General features: G+C 39.2%; 1 protein-coding gene across 1 annotated transcript in view; it reads right to left on the reverse strand.

The window, feature by feature from the left end:
- LOC143438000 (cytochrome P450 3A13-like) overlaps positions 1 to 18162 on the reverse strand; it is a 98140-nt gene extending 79978 nt beyond the window's left edge. The window contains 3 exon segments of the mRNA XM_076923415.1: positions 3091 to 3143; positions 16460 to 16553; positions 18092 to 18162. Coding sequence (XP_076779530.1) covers positions 3091 to 3143; positions 16460 to 16553; positions 18092 to 18162 — 218 coding nt within the window.
- Positions 18163 to 23646: the final 5484 nt, after the last annotated feature.

Consider the following 23646-nt stretch of genomic DNA (forward strand, 5'->3'; position numbering starts at 1 on the left):
TTTAATATCCCATGCTGCCACAACACAGCAGTGGGTTGAAATTTTGACTTTTTATTCCTTTTGCAGCTTGCAGAACAGCAGCTGCTAATCCTGCATTGGACAAAGGATCTCCTGTCTCCCTGCATGCCTTCATCCATGCCTGCAATCCTTTAGCCTTCCATGGAGTGATAGCATTCCTACATTCCTTCATACACTGTTCATAGATAAGCTGTTCTACCAATGGCATAGCTGAATCTGGGTCACCAAAAATCCTTCCTGCTGCTTCCATCATTCTTGCCACGAAGTCAGAAAATGGCTCCGTGGGTCCCTGAATGACCTTTGTTAGGTTTCCTGATACCTCTCCTTTGTTGGGCAGGGACCTCCATGCCTTTATGGCCATGGCATTAATTTGGCCATAAACTTGTATGGGATAAACTGTCTGATTTGCGGCCCATTGACCCTGACCCATTAACATATCAAAGGACCATGCAGCCTGGCCATTGATTTGGTTGGCCCGAGCCTGGCTTTGAGCATACTCGGTATACAGGGCCTTCCAGTTCAAGTATTGACCCATGGTCAAACAGGCTTTAACCGTACTCATCCAGTTGGATGGGGTCATGGCACGCAAGGTTAATCTTTCTAACAATGCCTGAGTAAAAGATGCATTAATCCCATATGCTTGGACAGACTCAGCCAAGGCCTTTAGTTGTTTAAACTCTAAAGGCTCATAAAATCTCTACTGATTGTCATCCTCAAAAACAGGAAAGGCCCCCGCGGCCTCCTTCCACATCTGAGGGCAAAAGGAAAATCCCTGATTCACTGGTGAGCGCTGCGGAACTTCCACATGAGGTGGTGTTCCTGCAGGAGGAGACAAAGGCGGCGCACTGGGTACTGCCCAGGGCGGTGGCTTAAGCCCACTTCTGCCTTTTCTCCCCTCCTCTTCCGGTTTCTTTTTTGAAAGAGTTATCACTTTCATTTTGGCTAGCAACTCTCTCAGCTTCTCCTCCATCTTGTCTAACTTATCCTCTTCCTGTTTATCCTTGGTCTTATGATACTTAGTGGCCTCCTTTTTGAGCTCTGCTTCTTCCTCAGAGGCTAACCCAGACTCATCAGAAGTCTCCAATCTTCAAAGAGGGGTAAATCCCTGTGGATCCCTCTTCCCTTTTCTCTTTTTTATCCTTTTTAGGCCGTTTAGGCCTGTCTTTGGCTCTGCTAGCTTTTCCCTTTTCTTTATCTTTGTGCCCCTTATCCTCTTTTCTCTCCTTAAAAGCCCTTTCTTCTTCTGACATGCTCTCCTGATGCTCTTGAAGCAATCTCTGTCCTGCTTTCACACCCTCAACACATCTTTTATCATCCAAGCAGGCGCATATCATGTGCCAAAGAAGCTTCACCCTGGGTCTCACCGACCCTTCCTCAGCCTCCTTGTCAAGATCTTGACCCAATTTTTCCCATGAGTCAATGGTTAGAAACCCCATGAGCGAAAACCATGGGGCTACTCACTCTATTTCATGTAAAAAGCCCTCTAGGACTTTTCTTTTTATATCAAGGTGTCGTTGCTCAAGGAGCTCGTGCAGCGTGATCAAAAATTGGTTGGAATGAGTATTCCCTATGTTACTCACTTAGCTATGTGAGGTTTACACACAGGTGGACAGGTGGAGTTGTCTAGCCCTGTCTGTCTTAATCAAATACAGGGCTTATATTGTCCTGTTCCCTTGGAAACTTCCCTCGTTGCTTTGCTGCTGACGGACAAATTGCCGCTATACTGCGGACTTCTGAATTGCCTCTTTACCGAGGTTTTCTGAACTGCCTCTTTACCGAGGTCTTCTGAACTGCCTCTTTACTGAGGTCTTTTGAATCCGCCTTTTCTTGATATCCCATTTGACCTGGGAACTTACCTGTACCGCCGTTTCTAGGGTGAAGAGTTCTGGATCCACGAGAATTTCTCCTCGGGTCCCCCATGCTCAGGTTTCTTCTTTCTTCTTTCTTCCATCCCGGGTTTCTTCTTTTTTCTTTCTTCTTTTTTCTTTCTTCTTTCTTCGTTCTTTCTTCATTCCCGGGTTTCAGCACCACTTGTCGTGCCCACTCGACCAGCAAGGAAGATGCGAACAACTGGATCCTTCTCAACAGCCTTTATTGTAGAAGTGCTCTTTTAGTTTTCAGGGAGAGACCTCGAATGCCCAGGGTGAGCTGCTTATATACCCTCAGCCCTGGGCTGGGAAAAGCGCATAGAGGTGCGCAATTGGTCAAATTGCAGTGCCTCATAGCATACCATATTTGCATACCCCACCTGGGAGGAGGTGATTGGTCAGGATCGTGGTACCCTATTGGTACCTCATTAGCATACCTCGTTCGGGAGGGGCTGCCGTCAAACTGAGTTGCACATGCGCAGTGCACTGGTAGCTGATACCAGAGGCCTAGGCCGTTGCCATCTTGGCCAGCCAAGTCGGATGGGCTGCCGTGCTGTTTTGGCCAGCCGAGTTGGGACAGTGGCCGTGCCGTTTTGGCCAGCCAAGTCGGGTCGGCGGCCTACAATATTACACTTGTTCTTCAAAGGGCTTAGTATGTATTGAGAAAAAAAATCCATATACATTCCTGTTATTGTTTTGTAATGAATGTGATAAAAATGGAAGGAAAAGAAATTTCAGCAAAGTGTGATGCCACACACTTCTAAGACAAGTATCCAGAAGGCAGACATGGAAAAGAGTGATATCTAGGCAAATATGGTCTTCATAGAAACTTCTAGTTGTACCTTGGATATGTTGAGACTTAGTCTCAAAAAAATATTAATGAGAGAAAGCCCAGAATACCTCAAACCTATGGAAAGAAGTACAGGCAAGTAAAGAATCCTAGACTGAGAAAAATGGTCTTCCTCAGGGAAGAGCATATCAACTAATTACCCAATTCCATGTAGTCAGACCATAATACATACATATAATTAACACTATACAGATTGAGCAGGTTGTGATCATAAATACCAATTTATACATACAAAATATATATTTGAAGGGAGAAAAGAGAAGGGAGAAAGATACTCTGGGCTGATAAAGTCTTCATGCAGGCTGTTTTCACATATTAGCAAAACCACATATTAGACATTTCCAAACTACTTACCCCCACATATCACCATATTTTTTTCGAAATTCTATATCACTTTTCCATACACCCTGCGAAAAGAAATTAAACAGTTCATTATTTTCATACACATATTGGCCACTAAATGAGAAACAAATGACTCAGTCTCCAGGACATTAGGCTCATTTTATAAGATTCCTAACTAGCAAGTAATGGAAATACTGAAGAGTTCTCTGAGACACTGGGGGAAATTAAAGACATTCATGCTTTTGTTTCTGGGTATTGTACATTTCTAAATTCTTCCTTCTCTAATAAAAGTATTGTAATAATTGCATTTTATCTGTGGTACTTTCTTTGGCTCTGAAATCCTGAAACACACTTGTCTTTTCCCATCTGGATGCCTGAGAACATCAAGAATCAGGGAGACTGATAGGAATTATCAAAAATCTTTTTGCTTCTCACTGCTTACTGCCTTTTCACTCACCCAATGATTTCTCTAGAATTTTAATGTACTCAGTAAATTGAAGTCAATATTGATGCCTATAGCACATTAGATTTACAGTAACAATGAAGTAGAGGCAAATGTGTTTCCCTTCTAGTGCCTCTGTTCAACATCAAAAGATGAAAAGTTCCTCCCTGTCATAAAGCAAACAAAGTCAAAATCTTGATCTTATCTCTCACCAATGAACCCTGGGCAATGAGAGGAATCAGTGTAGTCATTAACTGGTTATTGTGATTTTTTGAGATAAAATCCCATGTAACTCAGCCTGACTTAACCTCTGTGTATATAAAGCTGAACTTGAAATCCTGATCTTCCTGACTGCTGGTACTATAGGTCTGTTGCATCATTCTCTAGTTTATGTGATGCTAGGAGCTAGTATAGAGCTTTGTCTGCTCTAGGCAAGCAATGCACAGAAAGGATTTTCATCTTCAGCCACTGTGGATTTGAACAGCATGAAACTAGAGCCCAGCCTATAGAGTACTTCCCAGTGTTTAGAGCTATTCTGAACCAAGGCATGCTCAGGGACCCTAAAGAAAGGACAAAGAGGCCATTACTTTTGTGTTCCTCTCCACAAGCAAACTTGGTAAGTTATACTCTAGTGCTAGAGCCAGTGTATTACAAAAGTGAAAGCTGTAGTTTCTGTAGGGGATCTGACGTTTTCCTGGCCTGCCACCATGGCAGATGTGTCTGAGGTATCCTATGTTCTTTGCCAGAATTATATGATTTATCTCTGTGGTGACCTTGGTCATTTCCTCTGACATGTAGCATGGAATATGCTGCTTAATAAATTTCCAACATAAGTCATTATTTTATGGGAGACATTGTATTCACTGCTATACTCTTCTTTATTTCTCATTCATGCTTCTTCCCCTAAACATCTCACCATCTTGTTTTTTGGGAATCCTCATTCATTCTATTTGACATGTGTTGTTCAATGTGAGTCTTGAGATTAGTGGAAATAATATATAAAAAATGCCAGATCTGTGGATCAGAAAGGGTAGAAGAATCACTGAGAGAAAGGATGGGGCACACAAATACTAAACAGCAATCTCTCTTCCTTACACGCTTCACTTGTTTCTATTTTGACATTCTTGTAATGTATTTTGATGGTACTTGGATAAACTTCCTACTTTTGCTCAAAAAATATGAAATTGGTTTCCTAAAGAAGATTCTGTAAATTTAAAAACATGAGAATATATAGGTGAAAGTTTAAAGACAGAATATCACCTATGAGGGCCATGAGAGTTTCCTAAGAATCGGTTGTGCTGTAGAATTGTATACAATTTTGTTTACATTTGCAGCATGGATATGTTTCACTTGTACTCCAACACCCCTGTAGATATAGTCAATCTACTCAGAAACAAACTGGAGGACACTAGATAAAACACAAATGTCAAAAATAGACATAAAAGGCACGGAGGTGTGAAATTAGCATAATTTCTTGAATAGCATTCACTCCATGATACCACAGAGGATAAGGGAGGAATTTCTTTGTTGCAGATGCAGTTATAAAAACCAACTGAACTGGCTTCTATTTGTTTAACTGATACAAAAGGCCCTCATTCCAAGAATCTCTCTGTAGTTTTAATCTCCCTAGTTCTCAGAAACCTATGAAGGTTGAATAATGGAAGGTGCTATGACATGGTGTGGCAAATATCCCCATCTTGTGTCAACAATTTATGCTCAAAACTTAACCCCAGTAAGAAAAATGTACCTTTCTTTTATTAATTATATAGTTGATTTACTTTTAGAAGCACCTGGTGAATATTTAATTACTTGGATGTTTCTCACTATATAGTTTAACTTATAACATAATCAGCTAGAAATTTCCTTGGGGTGGGGGAGACACAGCTCACTGGTCACTTTTCTTTCTTTTTTTTCTTTTCATTTTTTTAAAGTATGCATTTACACTTTATTTATTAACTGTCCATTTTAATACAGTGATCTTTGGAGGAAAGATACTTTACATTAAAGGTACAGAGTTCTGTGGAAAAATATTAGAAATAGGTACTTGAAAATTTTCACTTAATCCATAAGGCTTTACTGTTAATTACTATATGCCAAGCTTATAGAAATGAAATGGTGCAAAGTCTCTTTGCAAAAGCTGACATTCTGTCCTGGAAAAGTTTCATGCTAACAAGTACTATAGCTGTATCATGACATGTTCCCTCCAAGGAAAGCTGCTATGGTATTTTTACAAACAGAAATGTTTTCTTCACTCATTTTCCTTTTTAATTTCTATTAAATTATTTTATTTATTTATATTTCAAATGTTGCCCCCTCTTTGTCCTCCCTCCCTGAGTTCTTTATCCTATAACCCCTTTTCTTCTGAGAGGATGGTCCCTTACTCATCCATTACTCCCCACCTCACAATTGCCAGTATCACAATTCCCTGGGGCATAAAATTTCTATAGGATTAGGTGCATTCTCTCCCTCTGAGATCAGACAAAGCACTCCTCTGCTACATATATGCCAGGGGCCACAAACCAGCCCATGTATGCTCATTAGCTGTTGGCTTAGTCTCTGGATGCTCTGGGCGGGGGGTGGAGGGTGTCTGGGTTGGTTGATATTATTGGTCTTTCATTCTATTGCCATTACCTTCAGATCTTGATCTCTCTAAACTTTCAACATGAAGGGGTAGTAAATTTTGTCAATGGATTTTCAGGATCTAATGAGATGATCATGCATTTTTTTCTTTCAGTTTATTATTATAGTGGATTAAGTAGATGGACTTTCATATATTGAACCATTCTTGCATCCCTGAATTCAGGCGACTTGATGAAGCTGAATAATTGTTTTGATATGTTTTTCTATTTGGTTTGAGAATGTTTACTGAGTATTTTTGCATCAATATTTATAAGAAAATTTGGTCTGAATTTCTCTTTGTTGCTACCTCGTAACACTTAGCTATCAGAGTGACTGTGGCTTCCTAGACTAAATTGGGTAGTGTTCTTTCTGTTTCTATCTTGTGAAACAGTTTAAGGAGTATTGGTATTGGCTCTTCTTTGAAGGTCTAGTAAAATTCTGCCCTGTGCCTTTTTTTTTTTTTTTTAAATTTGGGATGTTTTTAATGACAGCTTGTATTTCTTTAGTTCCTCATAACTAAATAGTTATGGGACAATTTAGATACTTTACCTGACCTTGATTTAACTTTGGAATGTGGTATCTGTTTAGAAAACCATCAATTTCATCTAGATTCTCCAGTTTTGTTGAGTATAGGCTTTTGTAGTAAGATCTGATGATTTTTTGAATTTCCTCAATTTCCATTGTTATATATTTCATTTGATTTCTGATTTTGTTAATTTGGATACTGTTTCTAAACCATTTAGTTAGTGTAGATAAAGGTTTCTTAGTGAGAGTCTTTCTGGACCAGCTGATGTTATACTTGAAGAAGACATTCATCATACTTTGTATGTTTCAGTTAAGTCTTCTCAGAGCATAGACTTTTTAAATCCCCTCAACCTCTAAACATTTACTGTCAGTGCTCATGCCATGCATGTTGCTTACATACTTTCTGGTACATTTTAAAATTTACTGAGGATGGAGAGATGCTTTCCTTGTTTCAGTATGTGAAACAATAGCTTCAGAACCAGGAGACTCTTTATTTTATCCAACATCTTCAAACACTAGTCTTTCTGGTTTCTTGGACAAAGGAAGTCAAGCCGTATAACCAGCTTCCTATTATTCCATTCAGATGCTTGCTGAGTCTGCTCAGTTTAAGCAAGCTACAGACTCATTCAATTTTCCTTCATCCCTCTTCTGTGTTTCAGCCTCAATTTCAGTTATCTAGTGTTGCATGTAGCTAAGGTGGTGGTGACCTTAGCTCTGGGACCAGCTGAGCTACCACCCCCTACTCACTTCTCTTTTGTTTTACCAGACTTTAGCTCCAGGAGGTGGATCATTTTATCAGCCCCTTCCTGTTTTTCCCTCAATCCATAAACAAAAGATACACACACAATTTGTTTCTTTACAATTTACCTTCTAGGCACAATTGGTGGCACTGATATTTCTCACCTGGAAAAGCATGCCCTTATCAACTTATTATCTCTGTCTCTCCACCTGCCCTAAACTTCAGTGACCAGACCCATCTAGCCCCTGTAAAATGTTTCTGGCTACCCAACTATAGTAGTGGCCAAAGGCCAGAGTTCCCCTCAAGACCTCACATAGTTGCTGCATTCTTTTTTCAAAGCATGGCAGAAAAACTTCTCTCCTTTCTTGCATCTTCCTTTTCCTCCTGGGACCCAAAAGTCCATCCTGTACCTTCTGTCCAGCAATTGGCCACTGGCTTTCTTTACTGACAAATCAAGAACAAATTGAGAAACAGGATCAGCAAAAACTCCCCATTCAATCTAGAGATCAAGTATGGCAAATTGTCCTGTTCATGTATCCTATCTGCCTACTGCTTGTTAAGGTATAAATCCCGAAGGGTTACTATCTTATAGTAGATAGATGATACAGACATTTCATTTCTTGACAGCAAGCCGGGCAGTGGTGGCACACGCCTTTAATCCCAGCACTTGGGAGGCAGAGGCAGGTGGATTTCTGAGTTCGAGGCCAGCCTGGTCTACAGAGTGAGTTCCAGGACAGCCAGGACTACACAGAGAAACCTTGTCTGGAAAAAAATGAAAAAAACAAAAAAAAACATTTCTTGACAGCCACAAATGTTTCTACTTTTCTACTTCCACAAATCTTCTCAACTGTACTTTATTTGAATAATATTTTGAGTTTAGATCAACAATGATTAACTGCTACAGAGATTTTATGATAGACATGCTTCAGATGGAGAGGTGTTTGTAGAAAGAACCTGCTCTATGTAAATGGTGTGGTCCTGACTCTGCTTATGTAGAGAAGAAATGTTTGTGTTTCCCCACAGAAGTTTATGGAGCACCTTGGGTCTCAAATCACCTTTTTCGACATTTCTATGCTATGAAAACATCTTCTGTGCTACAGAAGTTGATGATGCAGATGATGATGAGTTTGAAGTTTCATAGGTCACACTCCCAACTTGACAATGGCAGAAAAATATTGAGTGGTAAATGAAAAAAGGCAACCTGTTTCTTCCACTCAATTTATTTTTAGAAATTCTGGCATTACTATATGTCACTTACATGGAAGGTGCTGGAGCCTAATGGGCCTCTGAAGCTGACATCAACTTTGGCCCGTGTAGTCACCTGGGAAGATTTACTTACTACTAAGATGATGTTTATTCTTCAATTATGATGTTTCACATGTGGTGTCTGGCAGTGCTCTCTTCATCTGCACTGGGATATCATAAATTATTTGCATTTTCATTGCTATGTCAGTGTGTATGTTCTCATTTGAGTGACTGAGTGACTGGTAAGGACTGTCATTTTAGGGTCCATATAGGATCAAGGGTACAGCTTATCAAACATCACCAACTGATTCATCACTTGAGTTTTCTAGTTTCTGATCAATTCAAATATCCATTGGATAGACATTGCCCAGAATGTGATGAGATTTCTGTCTTTGTTCAGAATGAAATTCCGCTTAAGTGTCATGCTCCATGGTTCTAAACTATTCCTTGCCTCTTAGAGTTAGCCATATACATGGATGACCTATGAGTGTTTTTGAAAAAGATGACCAACCATGCCATAGACATCATTTTGTATTTTACCTCATACATTGTGTTAACTGTTAATATATTTAAGTGAGTGAGAGTTTCTACATCCAAGAGAGTGAGGGACACTTCAAAATTACTTGGGTCAATTGTATTCTTTCTGTGTAAATTGTTCTGCTAACTAGAAACTTCTTTTACTTCAAGAGCTTTCTTCTTATATGATTCCTGTAAACTTTATTGATACATTAAATATGGTGATTGATATTAACAAGTTCTCTGTATACAACATCAGGCTTTTACTAAAAATATTTGTAGATCACATTTTTCAAACCAGAGGCTGCTTTCATGGTGGCCCTTGTCCAAAGAGTGTAAACTGTCCACTTTGTTAATCAGCTTGTTGATAATAGCTCTGAAGCTTGGGTATTACAAGAACATGTAGTTTAAAAGACCAGAAGTTAAATGTTTTAAACATTGTAGTGTTTTACATGGGAGGTACAAGGATTACAATATCAGTTACAATTACTGTTATGCTGACTTTAGATACATCTATGTTTCTCCTTTAAGTAATGAGGAGGTGAGTGAGAATGGAAATGGTTAGAATAAAATATCATTTGCAGGAAATGTGACATCATGATAATGTTAATTTAGGCTTGCTAACCATCAGTCAAATAGTTAATGTCCTGGGCCAAGTTTGTTGCACATTCAATTTCTCTTTAGAGGTTTTTAAAGATTATTACACAATCTGCAAACATGAAATCTTGTTAACATCCTTAAATATTTGTTTAGGGTTATCCTCAAATTACGTCTGTTGGAATGCTTTTGTCAATATTAGGAGGCCTTTTCTGGTTTAAAGGACATCTGGTGCTTTTAGACATTTAGGTACAAACAACTCATCTGGCTGTAAAAACTAAAAAGGGTGGTGCTATTTGATCTATACTGATACAAAGTTCTTACAGCAACATAATGAAAGTACAAACAGAATATTGGTTCTGTTTACTTCCAGGAACAGATTTAACAAGGTCCATGTTACCCTTGGCCCATGTTTATTCATTTTATGACAGCTTTGTCTGAGGTATCCTGTGTTCTCTTTACCAGAATTTTCTTATTTGGCTTTCAGCTGAGTTTGGCCATTCCCCTAGACTGCAAATAGTATGGAAGAAGCTATGTTGCTTAAGAGAATTACATAGAATAATCCATCAATTTAGGCAAGACTTCAAGTCCCAGCTATCTGTTTTATTTATTTCTCAACCTTGGTCTTATCCCATACCCTACCTTTGGGGACCCTTATTTCTGCAGATTAGGGTCAGCAGAGCATAAGCCTTATCCTCAGATTGATACCCAGTCACCTATAAACAATATATCTTGTACACACAACTGAGTAAGAAGATCAGAGGATCTATGTTCATCATTTGATCAGCATGTTTTAGACAAGTCCTTTCTATAGGAAACACTACTTGATATCAAAACATAAAACTTAACAAGTATATTTCAAAGACTACTTTTAAAAAGTGGACATCCCCCTTCTGGTCTGGGCTGGAGCACTGAGCAGATCTTTGGTGGCAGCTCTGCCCCCAACCTCCAAGAACCCAGAGGGAGCAGGGATCCCAGGCACTCTAACTCAGGCAGTATCTTAGGTAAGCAGACAGCAGGGCCCGACCTCAACAGGGAGTAACTGGGACCCACAAGGACCCAGGAAGTCACTCCCGGCCCTAAACACTGGTTCCTTCTGGTCTGGGCCAGAGCACTGAGCAGATCTTGGGTGGCAGCTCTGTCCCCAACCTCCAAGAACCCAGAGGAAGTAGGGATCCCAGGCACTCTAACTCAGGCAGTATCTTAGGTAAGCAGACAGCAGGGCCCGCCCTAAACAGGGAGTAACTGGGACCCACAAGGACCCAGGAAGTCACTCCCGGCCCTGAACACTGGTCCCTTCCAGTCTGGGCCAGAGCACTGAGCAGATCTTGGGTGGCAGCTCTGTTCCCAACCTCCAAGAACCCAGAGGAAGCAGGGATCCCAGGCTCTCTAACTTGGACAGTGTCTTAGAAAATAGTTCTGGGATCTGAGGCCTGGATCAGACCTCTGCCAGGTCTGCTGTTGTGTGTACCCCGGATTCCACCTGAGACATACTGGAAGGTCCACTCAATCCAGAGCCACAGAGGAACAACTGTACTCAGAGCGTCAGACAACATATCCTGAGATATTCTAGAGGAGACACTGCACCCAGAACAGCAGACACCTAGCTGGACTACTACCTTGGAGGCACCATATCCTGAGGCATCCTAGAGGTACCACTGTAATCAGTGCAGCTGCAAAAGATCACAAAGACATCTGGACCCCTAGGAGATCAGACACAAGCTAGATAACTGGAAAGGCAGGCTTCAGTCAGAGACAGCAAGTACAGGCAGCACTAGAGTTAACCAGATGGCAAAAGGCAAGAGCAAGAATGTAAGCAACAGAAACCAAAGTTACATGGCATCATTAGAACCCAGCTCCCCCATCAGAGCAAGCCCTGAACACCCCATCACACCAGAAAAGCAGGATTCAGAATTAAAATCACTTCTCATGATGATGATAGAGGGCTTTAAGAAAGACATAAATAACACTCTCAAAGAACTTAAGGAGAGCACTGGTAGACAGATAGAAACACTTCAAGAGGAAACACAAAAATCCCTTAAGGAATTTCAAGAAAATGCAACCAAACGGGAGAAGGAATTAAACAAAACCATGCAGCATCTAAAAATGGAAGTAGAAACAATAAAGAAATCACAAAGGGACAATACCCTGGAGATAGAAAAGCTGAAAAAAAAGATCAGGAGTCATAGACACAAGTATCACCAACAGAATACAAGAGATGGAAGAGAGAATCTCATGTGCAGAAGATACCATGGAAAACATTGACACAACTGTCAAAGAAAATGCAAAATACAAAAAGCTACTAACCCAAAATATATAAGAAATCCAAGACACAATGAGAAGGCCAAACCTAAGGATAATAGGTGTAGATGAGGGGGAAGACTCCCAACTTAAAGGACCAGTAAATATCCTCAACAAAATTATAGAGGAAAACTTCCCTAACCTAAAGAAAGAGATGTCCATAAATATACAAGAAGCCTACAGAACTCCAAATAGTTTAGACCAGAAAAGAAATACTTCCCGCCATATAATAGTCAAAACATCAAATGTACAAAACAAAGAAAAAATACTAAAAGCAGTAAGGGAAAAAGGCAAAGTAACATATAAAGGCAGACCTATAAGAATTACACCAGACTTCTCACCAGAGACCATAAAAGCCAGAAGATCCTGGACCGATATCATACAGACCCAAAGAGAACACAAATGCCAGCCCAGACTACTATACCCAGCAAAACTCTCAATCATTATTGATGGAGAAACCAAAATATTCCATGACAAATCCAAATTTACACAGTATCTCAACACAAATCCAGCACTTTAAAGAATAATTGGTGGAAAACTCCAACAGAAGGAGGGAAACTACAACCTAGAAAAAGCAAGAAAGTAATCTTCCAAAAACCATAAAAGAAGGTAGCTACACAAACATATCTCCATGGATGTTAGCCCAAAAGCTTGGATTAGCGAAGACTCAACCTGCAGACCACATGAAGCTCATGAAGAAGGAAGACCAAGAGGGGATGCCTCAATTCTACTTAGAATGAGAAACAAAAATGCTCAAGAGAGCAAATAGGGAAACAAAACATGAAACAGAAACTGAAGGAGGGGCCATCAGGAGACCATTCCACCTGGGTATTCATCCCATGTACATCCACCTAAGCTAAACACTGTTGTGGATGGCTGGAAGTGCATAATGTGAGGAACATGATACAGCTGTCTCCTTAGAGGTCTGCCAAAGACTAACACACTCAGAGGACGATGCTCACAGTTAACCTCTGATATGATCAGGGGTTTCCCAATGGAGAACTTAGTGAGAGGACTGAAGGAGCAGAAAGGGTTAGAGACCCCAGGTGGAAAGCAACAATACCAAACAACCAGAGCCCCCCAGGGTCTAAACCACCAGCCTGGGAACACATAGGGAGGGACCCAAGACTCCAGAGGTATATGTAGGGGAGGATGGCCTTGTCAGACATAGGTGGGAGAGGAGTTTCTTGGTCCCATAAAAAAAATGAACACAGAGTGGCGGGTGGGGGGGTGGAATGTGAGGTTGGGGAGGGGATAGTGAGGGGAGGTAGGTGCGGTCACTGCTTCATAGAAGCATGAGGAGGGGATGAGATAGGAGGTTTCTGGGTGGTGAGAGGAAGTAGGGTAAGGGGATAAAATCTGAGATGTAAATACTACAACCAATTTTAACAAGCAAAAAGAAAAAAGTTGTCAGAACTAACATCTTTTTAAAAAATGTCAGCCTCCTGGGGGGGGGGATTTTTTCTTTTCTCGATACTAAAACTTGTTCTGAGAATTGTATATTGCAGAATACACAGCCTTGGTGTATCTACTCATCAAGCATACTGAGAAGACCTGTCCAAACCTCCGATGTCCTGGAATTCCATCTGGATTCAGTGAAGACACAGAGTCAGAGGCTTATCAACTTACTCTTCCCCCCACCCCTCTTCTAAAATCTCAACGCCCTTAATCAGCTTGAAGAAGTTAAAGAAGAGTCAGCGCCCCTATTCCCTGAGCTTGGGGACTAATGTGGTTAATAATGGTCTGTCTTTCTAGGGAAAAGTAGTGGTTTTGTTGGAACAGGGGGGATTAGCTAGGACTTATTGCATAGCCATAACCTATTGGTAGAAATCTGTATAATTATTATCAAGATGAAGTTATAATTTCTTAAATGGTACAAAATTTACTTTGATTTCAAATTTAAGGTTTTCATTGGTACGAGCTCCTTATTAATATAAAAATGAGATGAATATTGATACTCTCATGGGCATTGTGCCTGTATAACACATTTAGGAATACAAGGTCTAGACCCAGCCCTTTTTTAACTTTTTAAACTGATTTGGGACGGTTATCCTATGAGTTAAGAGACTATAGCAAATTCATGGTTTTGAGTTTATTGTTAGGGTGTTTTCCATATTTTATTTAGAAATAGCTGAGAGGAGTGAACAGACAACAGTCCAGGTTACCTTACATGGATAGTTTGTTTTCAAAACATCAGAAGTCCATAGAACTGACCCTACGAATATTTTTATATTAATGTTCATTTTGATTAGAGACCTGTCTGCTCCTGACAGCTTCCTGTTGTGGATTCTAAGAAGAAATTAAGCATCCTTGGAGTTACTCCAGTTGTGCGGTGACAGCCACTAGGCAAGAATTGCCTCTCTCCATCTACAGACAAATTACTGTCCAGAAAAGGACACACATGCAGAATAGTCGACTGATTATATCTGCCTAGACAGAGTAATCAGCCCTTAATAATCCTGCATCACTAAGGTCTGTCAGATGATTCTGGGCCAGAAGGCTGAAGATTTGATGCTCCAACATATAGGGGCTTTTCAGGTGTTCAGCGGTCTCTATAAATTGGCTAAGTTTTAGAAGTTATGTTTAGTGCTTCCCATAACTTCAGTTAACTCAGTCATTCTGGATTTCTGATGGGGTTGAAGACCTACAGTCTCATAGCCAATCCTGGCTATTTACTTTGAGAGAAAAGATCTGAATAGATGGTTTTCAGCTGACATTCATTCTAAAGCCAAAAAAGCCAGGATCAAAAGTAAGTGTTTTAGTTAGAAGAGATGACAGAGGTTCTGGTTAGTCAACAAAATGATGGACTGGGTATTAGGACTATCTTGTACCTCACTGATACAATTAGGAATAAGTATGCTCTAATTGTATTTTGAGAGAAAAGTTTTACTTTAACAGGAAGAGTAATATGTAGGAGGAGCTAAATGGGAAAGACTACTGAGAGAAAGAGATGGAACAAGGAGAGAAGATGAAGAAGAGAAGCTAGGTGATGAGAGAGAGAAAGAGAGAGAGGGCATGGAGGCAGATGTTCACATGTCTCCACCAGTCAAAGATAGTTTTTATATCTAGGTTGGGTATTGGGTTACGCTTCTGATTGAGCATTACCAAACTTATAAATCCTTTGATTAACATTTTTAAAAAATCATATAAAAGCACAAAGGAAAGGGAGGGCATGAGACAGGGGTGTTCTAGGCAGGGGAAATGTGGAAAGGGGATGGCATCTTAAATGTAAATAAAATATAAAATAAAATAAAGTGGTCATCCAAAAATGATGGGAGAAGTTATTGCTTTTTCAAATGAGGGCAGAAAGTGTGGAATTCTTAGCACCTTAAGCTCTTGGTTTGGAAGAATTATGATCTAATGAGTAAACTTTATACAATTGGAAAAGCAAAAGCAAATCTTTCAAAAATTCAGTCTGCATATTGGAAAAGATGTTGGTCTGCTGTTAGGAAAGATAGGCCAAAAGTCCACCTTTAGATAGCATACACAAAGGCTCTGTGTAAATTAACAGTTCAAAATTATGTATGTATGTGTACATATACATGCATTTGTATGTCTATATATATATGTGTGTGTGTGTATACATATATATATATGCATTTATACATATTGTATTTCACATACTACAACTAAGTATTTTGAGATTTGTCAAATCATGATTTCATTAATGATTCTGTATAAATCTGCTTCTGTTTCAAGAAACATAACTTACATGGCTAAACCTCTGAAGTTCATGAGAATTATCTAATCTTCCATATTACCATTCCTTAGAGTCATATACAAGGTTCTATTTTGAAGTGAAAATAAGTAAATCCAAATCGTCATATATGTGACAAAGCCTTGGCTATAGTCTTGAAAATAAGAACAGTGTTAAACAGTTCAGTTGAAGATTCAAGTATGTCAGTATTCCCCCAAAGTAACAATATGACTCTTGATAGCCATGTACCAAAGCTACTCAAAAAGGAGGGTAAATATTATTACTGAACTCTAATTCAAATTGGTTTGCTGTCACTCTGTATACTTACATATAATTAATTAAATACTGATTAAGAATAACTGTACTTTTTTTTGGAATCTGTACTAAAAAATAAACCTAAATCATTGATGTTCCCACAGTTTACATATCAGCATTTTGACATCAGGTCTTGGTGTGTCAACATTCAGAGTTCTCAAATGACCTGTCAAAAACTTGATGTCACAAACTCATATCAATGAACCCCAGAGATAACCTGACAATGATATTGGTGTGGCATAAACAATTATAAAACTTGAAAATTTTAGCATTTAATTCCAATGACTACCTGCACTGGTGAACTTAGAAAGGGTTTCTGGATACCCACAAAAATTACAGTCACAGAAGAAAGGTTGAGTCACAGAAAGAAATCAAAATTCCTCACCCTCCTGGAGAAAAGCAATGTTCCAACAAAAGGCAGAGGCTTGGGGCCCGGAATCCCTAGCTTCTTAAAAAGTCCATGAGTAGAAGTTCCATACCTAAAACACAAAGGAGAAAATCAGGTAATAGAATATATATATATATATATATATATATATATATATATATATATATATATATATACATTCATATGCACATATATACTTATTAATACATGTACATATATATTCACACAGGTACTGACTTATTTATATTATTGTTTCAATATATATGAGTATATACATGTGTATATATGTTATGTGAATGTTATGTAAATTTGCATCCAAGGATGCAAATATTGACAATTACTAGAATTTATCCAGTGAGGAAACAGGTGAGCAGAATTTAACATTAACACTTGGAGTAATAATACCCTTTACTTTCCAATTTAGTATAAACTTTTAGGTTAATATTTGATGTTTCTAATCCTAGAGTTAATATGTAATACAACTTCATAAGCTTGATTTTGAATGCTACTGAGGGGCTCACAGATTTAGAAAGCAACCACAGATAACCAGTATGCATAACCTGAAGTGCAAGATCCACAAGATGACTCATGAATGTTATATAAGCAGTAAGCAGTGAGTTTGCTCACCACAAGAGGATAGCTAACCAGTAGAGCTTCCTGATAAGACTCTCTGAGCTGTCCTGTCTCACAGCCTACAAACTGTTGAGAGCTTCCAACATGCAGCTTTTAGGACGGAAAGAAGGCTCAGCAGTTAAGAACATTTGCTGCTCTTGTAGAGGTGGCAGAATCAGTTCCCCACACCCACATGCCAACTCACAACAGCCTATAATTCCAGGTCCTCTGAACCCAATGCCTATTCTGACTTTCATGTTTATCATACATGTAGGCAAAACAGTAACATGCACAAAAATATTTTTTAACATACAGCATTTGTGAGTCACCATTTGTTCAGGTGTGGTGTTTTGATGTTGTAGATGCCTTTGATCCATTCATGCTCCTGGAAGTTATATTTTTAAAAATTACTGTCATAATGTTATAAAGTTTTATTTCTCCAAGGTAGCATCCGTAACATACTAAAGTCATAGAATATTTTCTTCAGTTGAGTAAACCAAATGATATCACAAGATCACAAACTACATAAAGCATCATATCTCTGTCCTGTCTTTCCCAAGGCTTTCTGTTGTGAGTTAATCAGCTACAGGCACTTAGTTAACTGACTTGATAACCCAACAATCTCTAATGATGACTCTTTCTGGACAAACAGGCTGGAAGCAGAATAATCTTTAACATCTCAAGTGTAGTCCCTGTGAGTTCTAAATCCTATAAACCTTGCTATCCTAATGTGACAAATTACAGACTAATAACAGAAAACAAATCAAGAGGAACACTTGAGTAACCATTTTAAGCCTGGTCTTTAGTCTGACAGCACTGGCTCTAAACAAGAGTTAAAACAGTATGGCTGAAAAGCTCAATGACATAAATGATTTAGTTGACAGCAGATTTTAAAATTATCTCTGGCAGTGTGAATTTCCATTGGATAATAACTTTTGTTTTCCAACATGGAACAAGGGCCTAAGAATTATCCCAACTACTGGGTTACAAAGAAGTGGAGTCCAACCCATTACTCACAAGTAGAGCAGCACCAGGATAGAAAACAACAGTGCCCATGTTTCCATGGAAAAGTTTGGAATCAGGTCCATTGCTCTTTTCTTTCAACAAATCTATTTGCTAAATTTTGCCGCAGGTAAAGACCTGAGTTCCCCTTCTGAGTCCAGTTGTGTATCTGTGATACCAATCTGCAGTATTTATGTGCTAGGACAGAAAGTGGAACAATCAATATTGCCAGTAAAACGATGAACTCTGTATCCTAAGTACTAAAGAATGTGTTTATGTGTTTCCCCTTCATTTGACAATTAAAAATTCTTCATATAAACCCATATTTTGAATTTTTCAGTTGTTTTCTATAGGAAAATATGCTTTAGGTAAAACCAAAGGTAATAAATTTTTTAATAAAATATAGTAAAATAATTGATGCTAATTTTTTATTGCATGTTTATATAAAAGCCTGCATTCCAAAGTTCATTAAATATTTGCACACAAGCTTCATTTGTAAATGTTTATACATGTAAACATTCCAGGTCTCTGGAATACTTTGAATACATTAAAGATTGAAGTATCACATTTCATAACAAAGTTTGAAAAAAACACCAAAAACAAATCAATTTATCCTCGGAGAAACTAAAATTTTGCATGCATTTCTTTTATTGTTTTTTGCACAATTTACATTTTCTATACATATTCACCTTATACTATGTTATTATTAATGGAAGAGTCTTGATATTACTATGTCATTCCCAGTATCAGTGTCCTGGTGCACAGGCAGTAGGCAAAACAACAATAAACATAATATAAAAAAAAAACTTTTCTAAAAACATAAAAATATGATGTTTGTGAACATATATCATTATCACATTTTTGTAGTGTTGTTTTCTTTTATTTCCGTAGTAATCCACATTCTGTGCATCATATGTAACTGAAGAAATGTGGCATCCTCTAGTTTGGACTACTGAAAAAACATCACATACATACTCGTATTGTACCTCCAGTGAATTCATAGCCTGTGGGACATTTAAAATAATCAGTATTATCACTAATCCCAGGCATTACCAAAAACCACTCACCAACTATTCCCATTTTTACCTGCATGCCTCTAGTAGTTTCTGAACACTGGCTAGAATAAGGAGTATCTGTTCACAAGTGCAACATAGTCACTTCTCAGTTGGCTTGCTGGCTTTCTTCTTCCAATTTCTTGTTGTTGTTTATGTAATGGTTTTGTTTTGCTTGTTGCTATTACCATATTATGTAAAATTTCTACCATCATATTTTGTTCATTGAAAAAAATTTTTCCACTGAGATTCCTTTGATAACACTCATAGGTTTTCTTTTAAAGTTCCATAGAACATGGATCTGTGAATCAATTCAAGGCAAGTGAAGTAATTTCTTCTGAGTTAATAATGCATAATGTGTAGTTTGACTTGCACATGTTTCTTGTTCAGATTTTGCCTCAGATAAAAAGAAAAACAAGCATGTTTTTATAAGTTCTTGTTTCAAAAAGCATGTGAAGAATAATAAATTTCTACAGAAATGTAAAAGAAAACTAGTGTCAGAGAACTATCCTTCCACCAAAGAATAATTGGAAACCTTGAAATAGTCTTCAAGAAGAGTAGGATTGTTATCCTAGGACATCTTAATGTGTACCTATTTTCCAGGTCTCTGAAATGTCCTAGAGGTGACCCCCATCTGTAATTTACCATCTTTTACTCCACACTCCACCTACACTTGATCCCCTGTCTCTGCTCCCATTTCCTGCTGCTGCCAGGGTCAACCAGGTGAGATCCCCAAGCTCCAAAGTTCTGCTTGCTATATTTGCATTTAGTTCTGCAGTAACGAGGTCTGCTCTAAACCTTTTGCACTTCACATTGAAGTTCAACCTGGTAACCACAAGCCCAGATACATACAGCCATTGGTGACTACCAGGTGAGAATCTCATATACCCAGTTTCCTGTCTGGCAGGATTTCTGTGAAAATCTACTAGCACCAAGAATCACACTGTACCCTTTGGACTTCATTTCCCAGACCACAGCTTTACCTGCATCCCTGGAGGCCTGTTGCCACCTGGGACATAGAGAGGCCTGTAACCATGAGGGACCACTAACTCTACCTCCATCCCTGGAGGCCTAATCCCACCCAGGAGAACTTGTAGGAAGAAGCTATCAGAGTCTACTAGCTTTTCCTGCATCCTTAGAAGCCTTGTGCCACTAGGGACAACCAGCTTTACCTGCAATTCTAGAGACCTGCTGACATCAGGGACTACCAGCTCTACCTACAAGCCTACTTCCAGTTAAGATTTTGTCATTTACTCTCAATTGTAGTGCTAAATGTGGGCCCCCAAGTCCTTAAGTCTACACATAGCCCTTGTGACCCTGTCCCCAAGTTAAAGATGAAACAGCCAATAGCATAGCAGAAGAGACATAGGTGGGGTTTAGGTTGCACAGGCATGGAAGAGAGCAGGTTGAAGAGAAAGAAGTGCAGAAGAGAAGGAAGGAGAAGCTGCCATGGGTTAAAGTTCAAGAGACTATGACCCTGAAGGATGCTCAATTGGAGTTAAGAGCCGCAGATAGAACATATTAAGTAGTAAGCAATAACTTACAATTATTAATAGAAAAGTAGATTCTAATAGCATGGAGAGTAGGCGCTGCGGACCTATTGTGCTGCTTAAGACTTATAGTAAATATATAGTCTATATATGTGTCTTATATCCAGGAACTCAATGATCATGGTGAGGTAGAAGCCCCTGTCTGAGATTTAAATATTTTCTACAAGTTCCATCAGGAACTACTAGGCCTGCCAACACTAGGGATAACCAAATGGCTAAAAGCCAGCATAAGAAGACAAAAAAAAATCAGGGCCATATAGCACCACTTGAACCCAGCTATTCTACTATAGCAAGACCTGAACATCCTAACACACCTGAATTGAAAGAAAATGACATTAAATCTAATATTATGAAGATGATAAAGTCCCTTAAAGTGGAAATGAATAAATATAAAACAATAAAAGAGGATACAATCAAGGAGGTAAAAGAAATGAGTGAAGCTGTTCAAGACCTGAAATGTAAATAGAAGAAAAAACAAATCAAAACAAACTACCATCTGAGGCAATCCTGCAGTTGTTTATCAAGACAGAGACAGAGAATGCATGTATCTCTCTCTGTCTGTCTATCTCTCTCTGTCTCTCTGCCTCTGTCTGTTGTATCTCTGTCTCTTTCTCTCTTTCTCTATTTCTGTTTGTGTTTATGTTGAGACAGAGGAAGAGAAATAAAAAGAGAGAGAAAGATATAGACAGAGAAAAGAGAAATACAGCAAGAAAGTGACATAGAGAGACAGAGAAAAAACTTCAGAAATGAAATTCAGTTTGCTGTTCTATGTTCTTTGACACAAAGACTGATGTAATTTAACCAATAGTCTTATGGGATAGATCTTTAAAAATTAAAAAAGAATACATTGGAAACTTTGTTAATATAAGAATACCAAGCTCACTCTTCCGGCCTGAGGCCTGGGCCGGACCTCTGCCCAGCCAGCTTGTGAGTGCACCCCAGATTCCGCCAGACACATTCTGGGGGATCCATAGAACCCATAGCCAGCCCTAGCACTCCCCTTCTGCTGCGCGCCCCTCTTCTGGCCAGAGGCCTGGGCTGGACCTCTGCTAGGCCAGCTTGTGAGTGCACCCCGGATTCTGCCAGACACATTCTGGGGGATCCATAGAACCCATAGCCAGCCCTAGCACTCCTCTTCCGCCGCTCGCCCCTCTTCCGGTCTGAGGCCTGCTGGTGAGTGCACCCTGGTTACCGCTGCCAGACACATTCTGGGGGCTCCACAGATCCCACAAACAGCTTTAGGTAGGAAATCCTACATACTACCCTGAGCTCATAACTGGATGCCCTGAGTGCTCAGAATCCAGCAGATACCCCCCCCTGCACCCCCTTTCTGCCCATCTCCTGGGTCTGAGGCCTAGAACAGACCTCTGCCAGGTCTGCAGTTGTGTGGACCTCGGATTCTTCCTGAGACATACAGGAAGGTCCACTCAATCCAGAGCCACAGAGGAACAACTGAATTCAGAGTGTCAGACAACATATCCTGAGATATCCAAGAGGAGACACGGCACCCAGAACAGCAGAGAACTAGCTAGACTGCTACCTTGGAGGCACCATATCCTGAGGCATCCTAGAGATACCACCGTAATCAGTGCAGCTGGAAAAAATCACAGAGACATTTGGACCCCTAGAAGACCAAATACAAGTGAGACAACTGGAAAGGCAGGCTACAATCAGAGACAGAAGTACAGGTAGCACTAGATTTAACCAGATGGCAAAAGGCAGGCACAAGAACATAAACAAAAGAAACCAAAGTTACATGGCATCATCAGAACCCAGCTCCCCCATCAGAGCAAGCCCTGAACACCCTATCACACCAGAAAAGCAGGATTCAGAATTAAAATCACTTCTCATGATGACGATAGAGGACTTTAAGAAAGACATAAATAACACTCTCAAAGAACAGATAGAAACCCTTAAAGAGAAAACACAAAAATCCTTTAAAGAATTGCAAGAAAATGCAACCAAATGGGAGAAGGAATTAAACAAAACCATGCAGCATCTAAAAATGGAAGTAGAAACAATAAAGAAATCACAAAGGGAGAATACCCTGGAGATAGAAAACTTAAAAAAACGATCAGGAGTCATAGACACAAGTATTATCAACAGAATACAGGAGATGGAAGAGAGAATCTCATGTGCAGAAGATACCATGAAAAACATTGACACAACTGTCAAAGAAAATGCAAAATACAAAAAGCTACTAACCCAAAATATACAAGAAATCCAAGACACAATGAGAAGGCCAAACCTAAGGATAATAGGAATAGATGAGGGGGAAGACTCCCAACTTAAAGGACCAGTAAATATCCTCAACAAAATTATAGAGGAAAACTTCCCTAACCTAAAGAAAGAGATGTCCATAAATATACAAGAGGCCTACAGAACTCCAAATAGTTTAGACCAGAAAAGAAATACTTCCCGCCACATAATAGTCAAAACATCAAATGTACAAAACAAAGAAAAAATACTAAAAGCAGTAAGGGGAAAAGGCCAAGTAACATATAAAGAGAGACCTATAAGAATTACACCAGACTTCTCACCAGAGACCATAAAAGCCAGAAGATCCTGGACCGATATCATACAGACCCTAAAAGAACATAAATGTCAGCCCAGACTACTATACCCAGCAAAACTGTCAATCATTGTTGATGGAGAAACCAAAATATTCCATGACAAATCCAAAATTTTCACAATATCTCAACACAAACCCAGCACTTCAAAGGATAATTGGTGGAAAACTTCATCACAAGGAGGGAAACTACAACCTAGAAAAAGCAGGAAAGTAATCTTCCAAAAACCATAAAAGAAGGTAGCTACACAAACATATATCCACTGCCAATATCAAAAATAACAGGAAACAACATTCATTTTTCCTTAATATCTCTTTTTTTCTTTTTTTATTAGATATTTTATTTACACTTCAGATGCCATCCCCTTTCCCCATTCCCCCCCTTAGAAAACCCCTATC

This window comes from Arvicanthis niloticus, chromosome 24, assembly GCF_011762505.2.
Source record: "Arvicanthis niloticus isolate mArvNil1 chromosome 24, mArvNil1.pat.X, whole genome shotgun sequence".
In the NCBI taxonomy this organism is placed as follows: Eukaryota; Metazoa; Chordata; class Mammalia; order Rodentia; family Muridae; genus Arvicanthis; species Arvicanthis niloticus.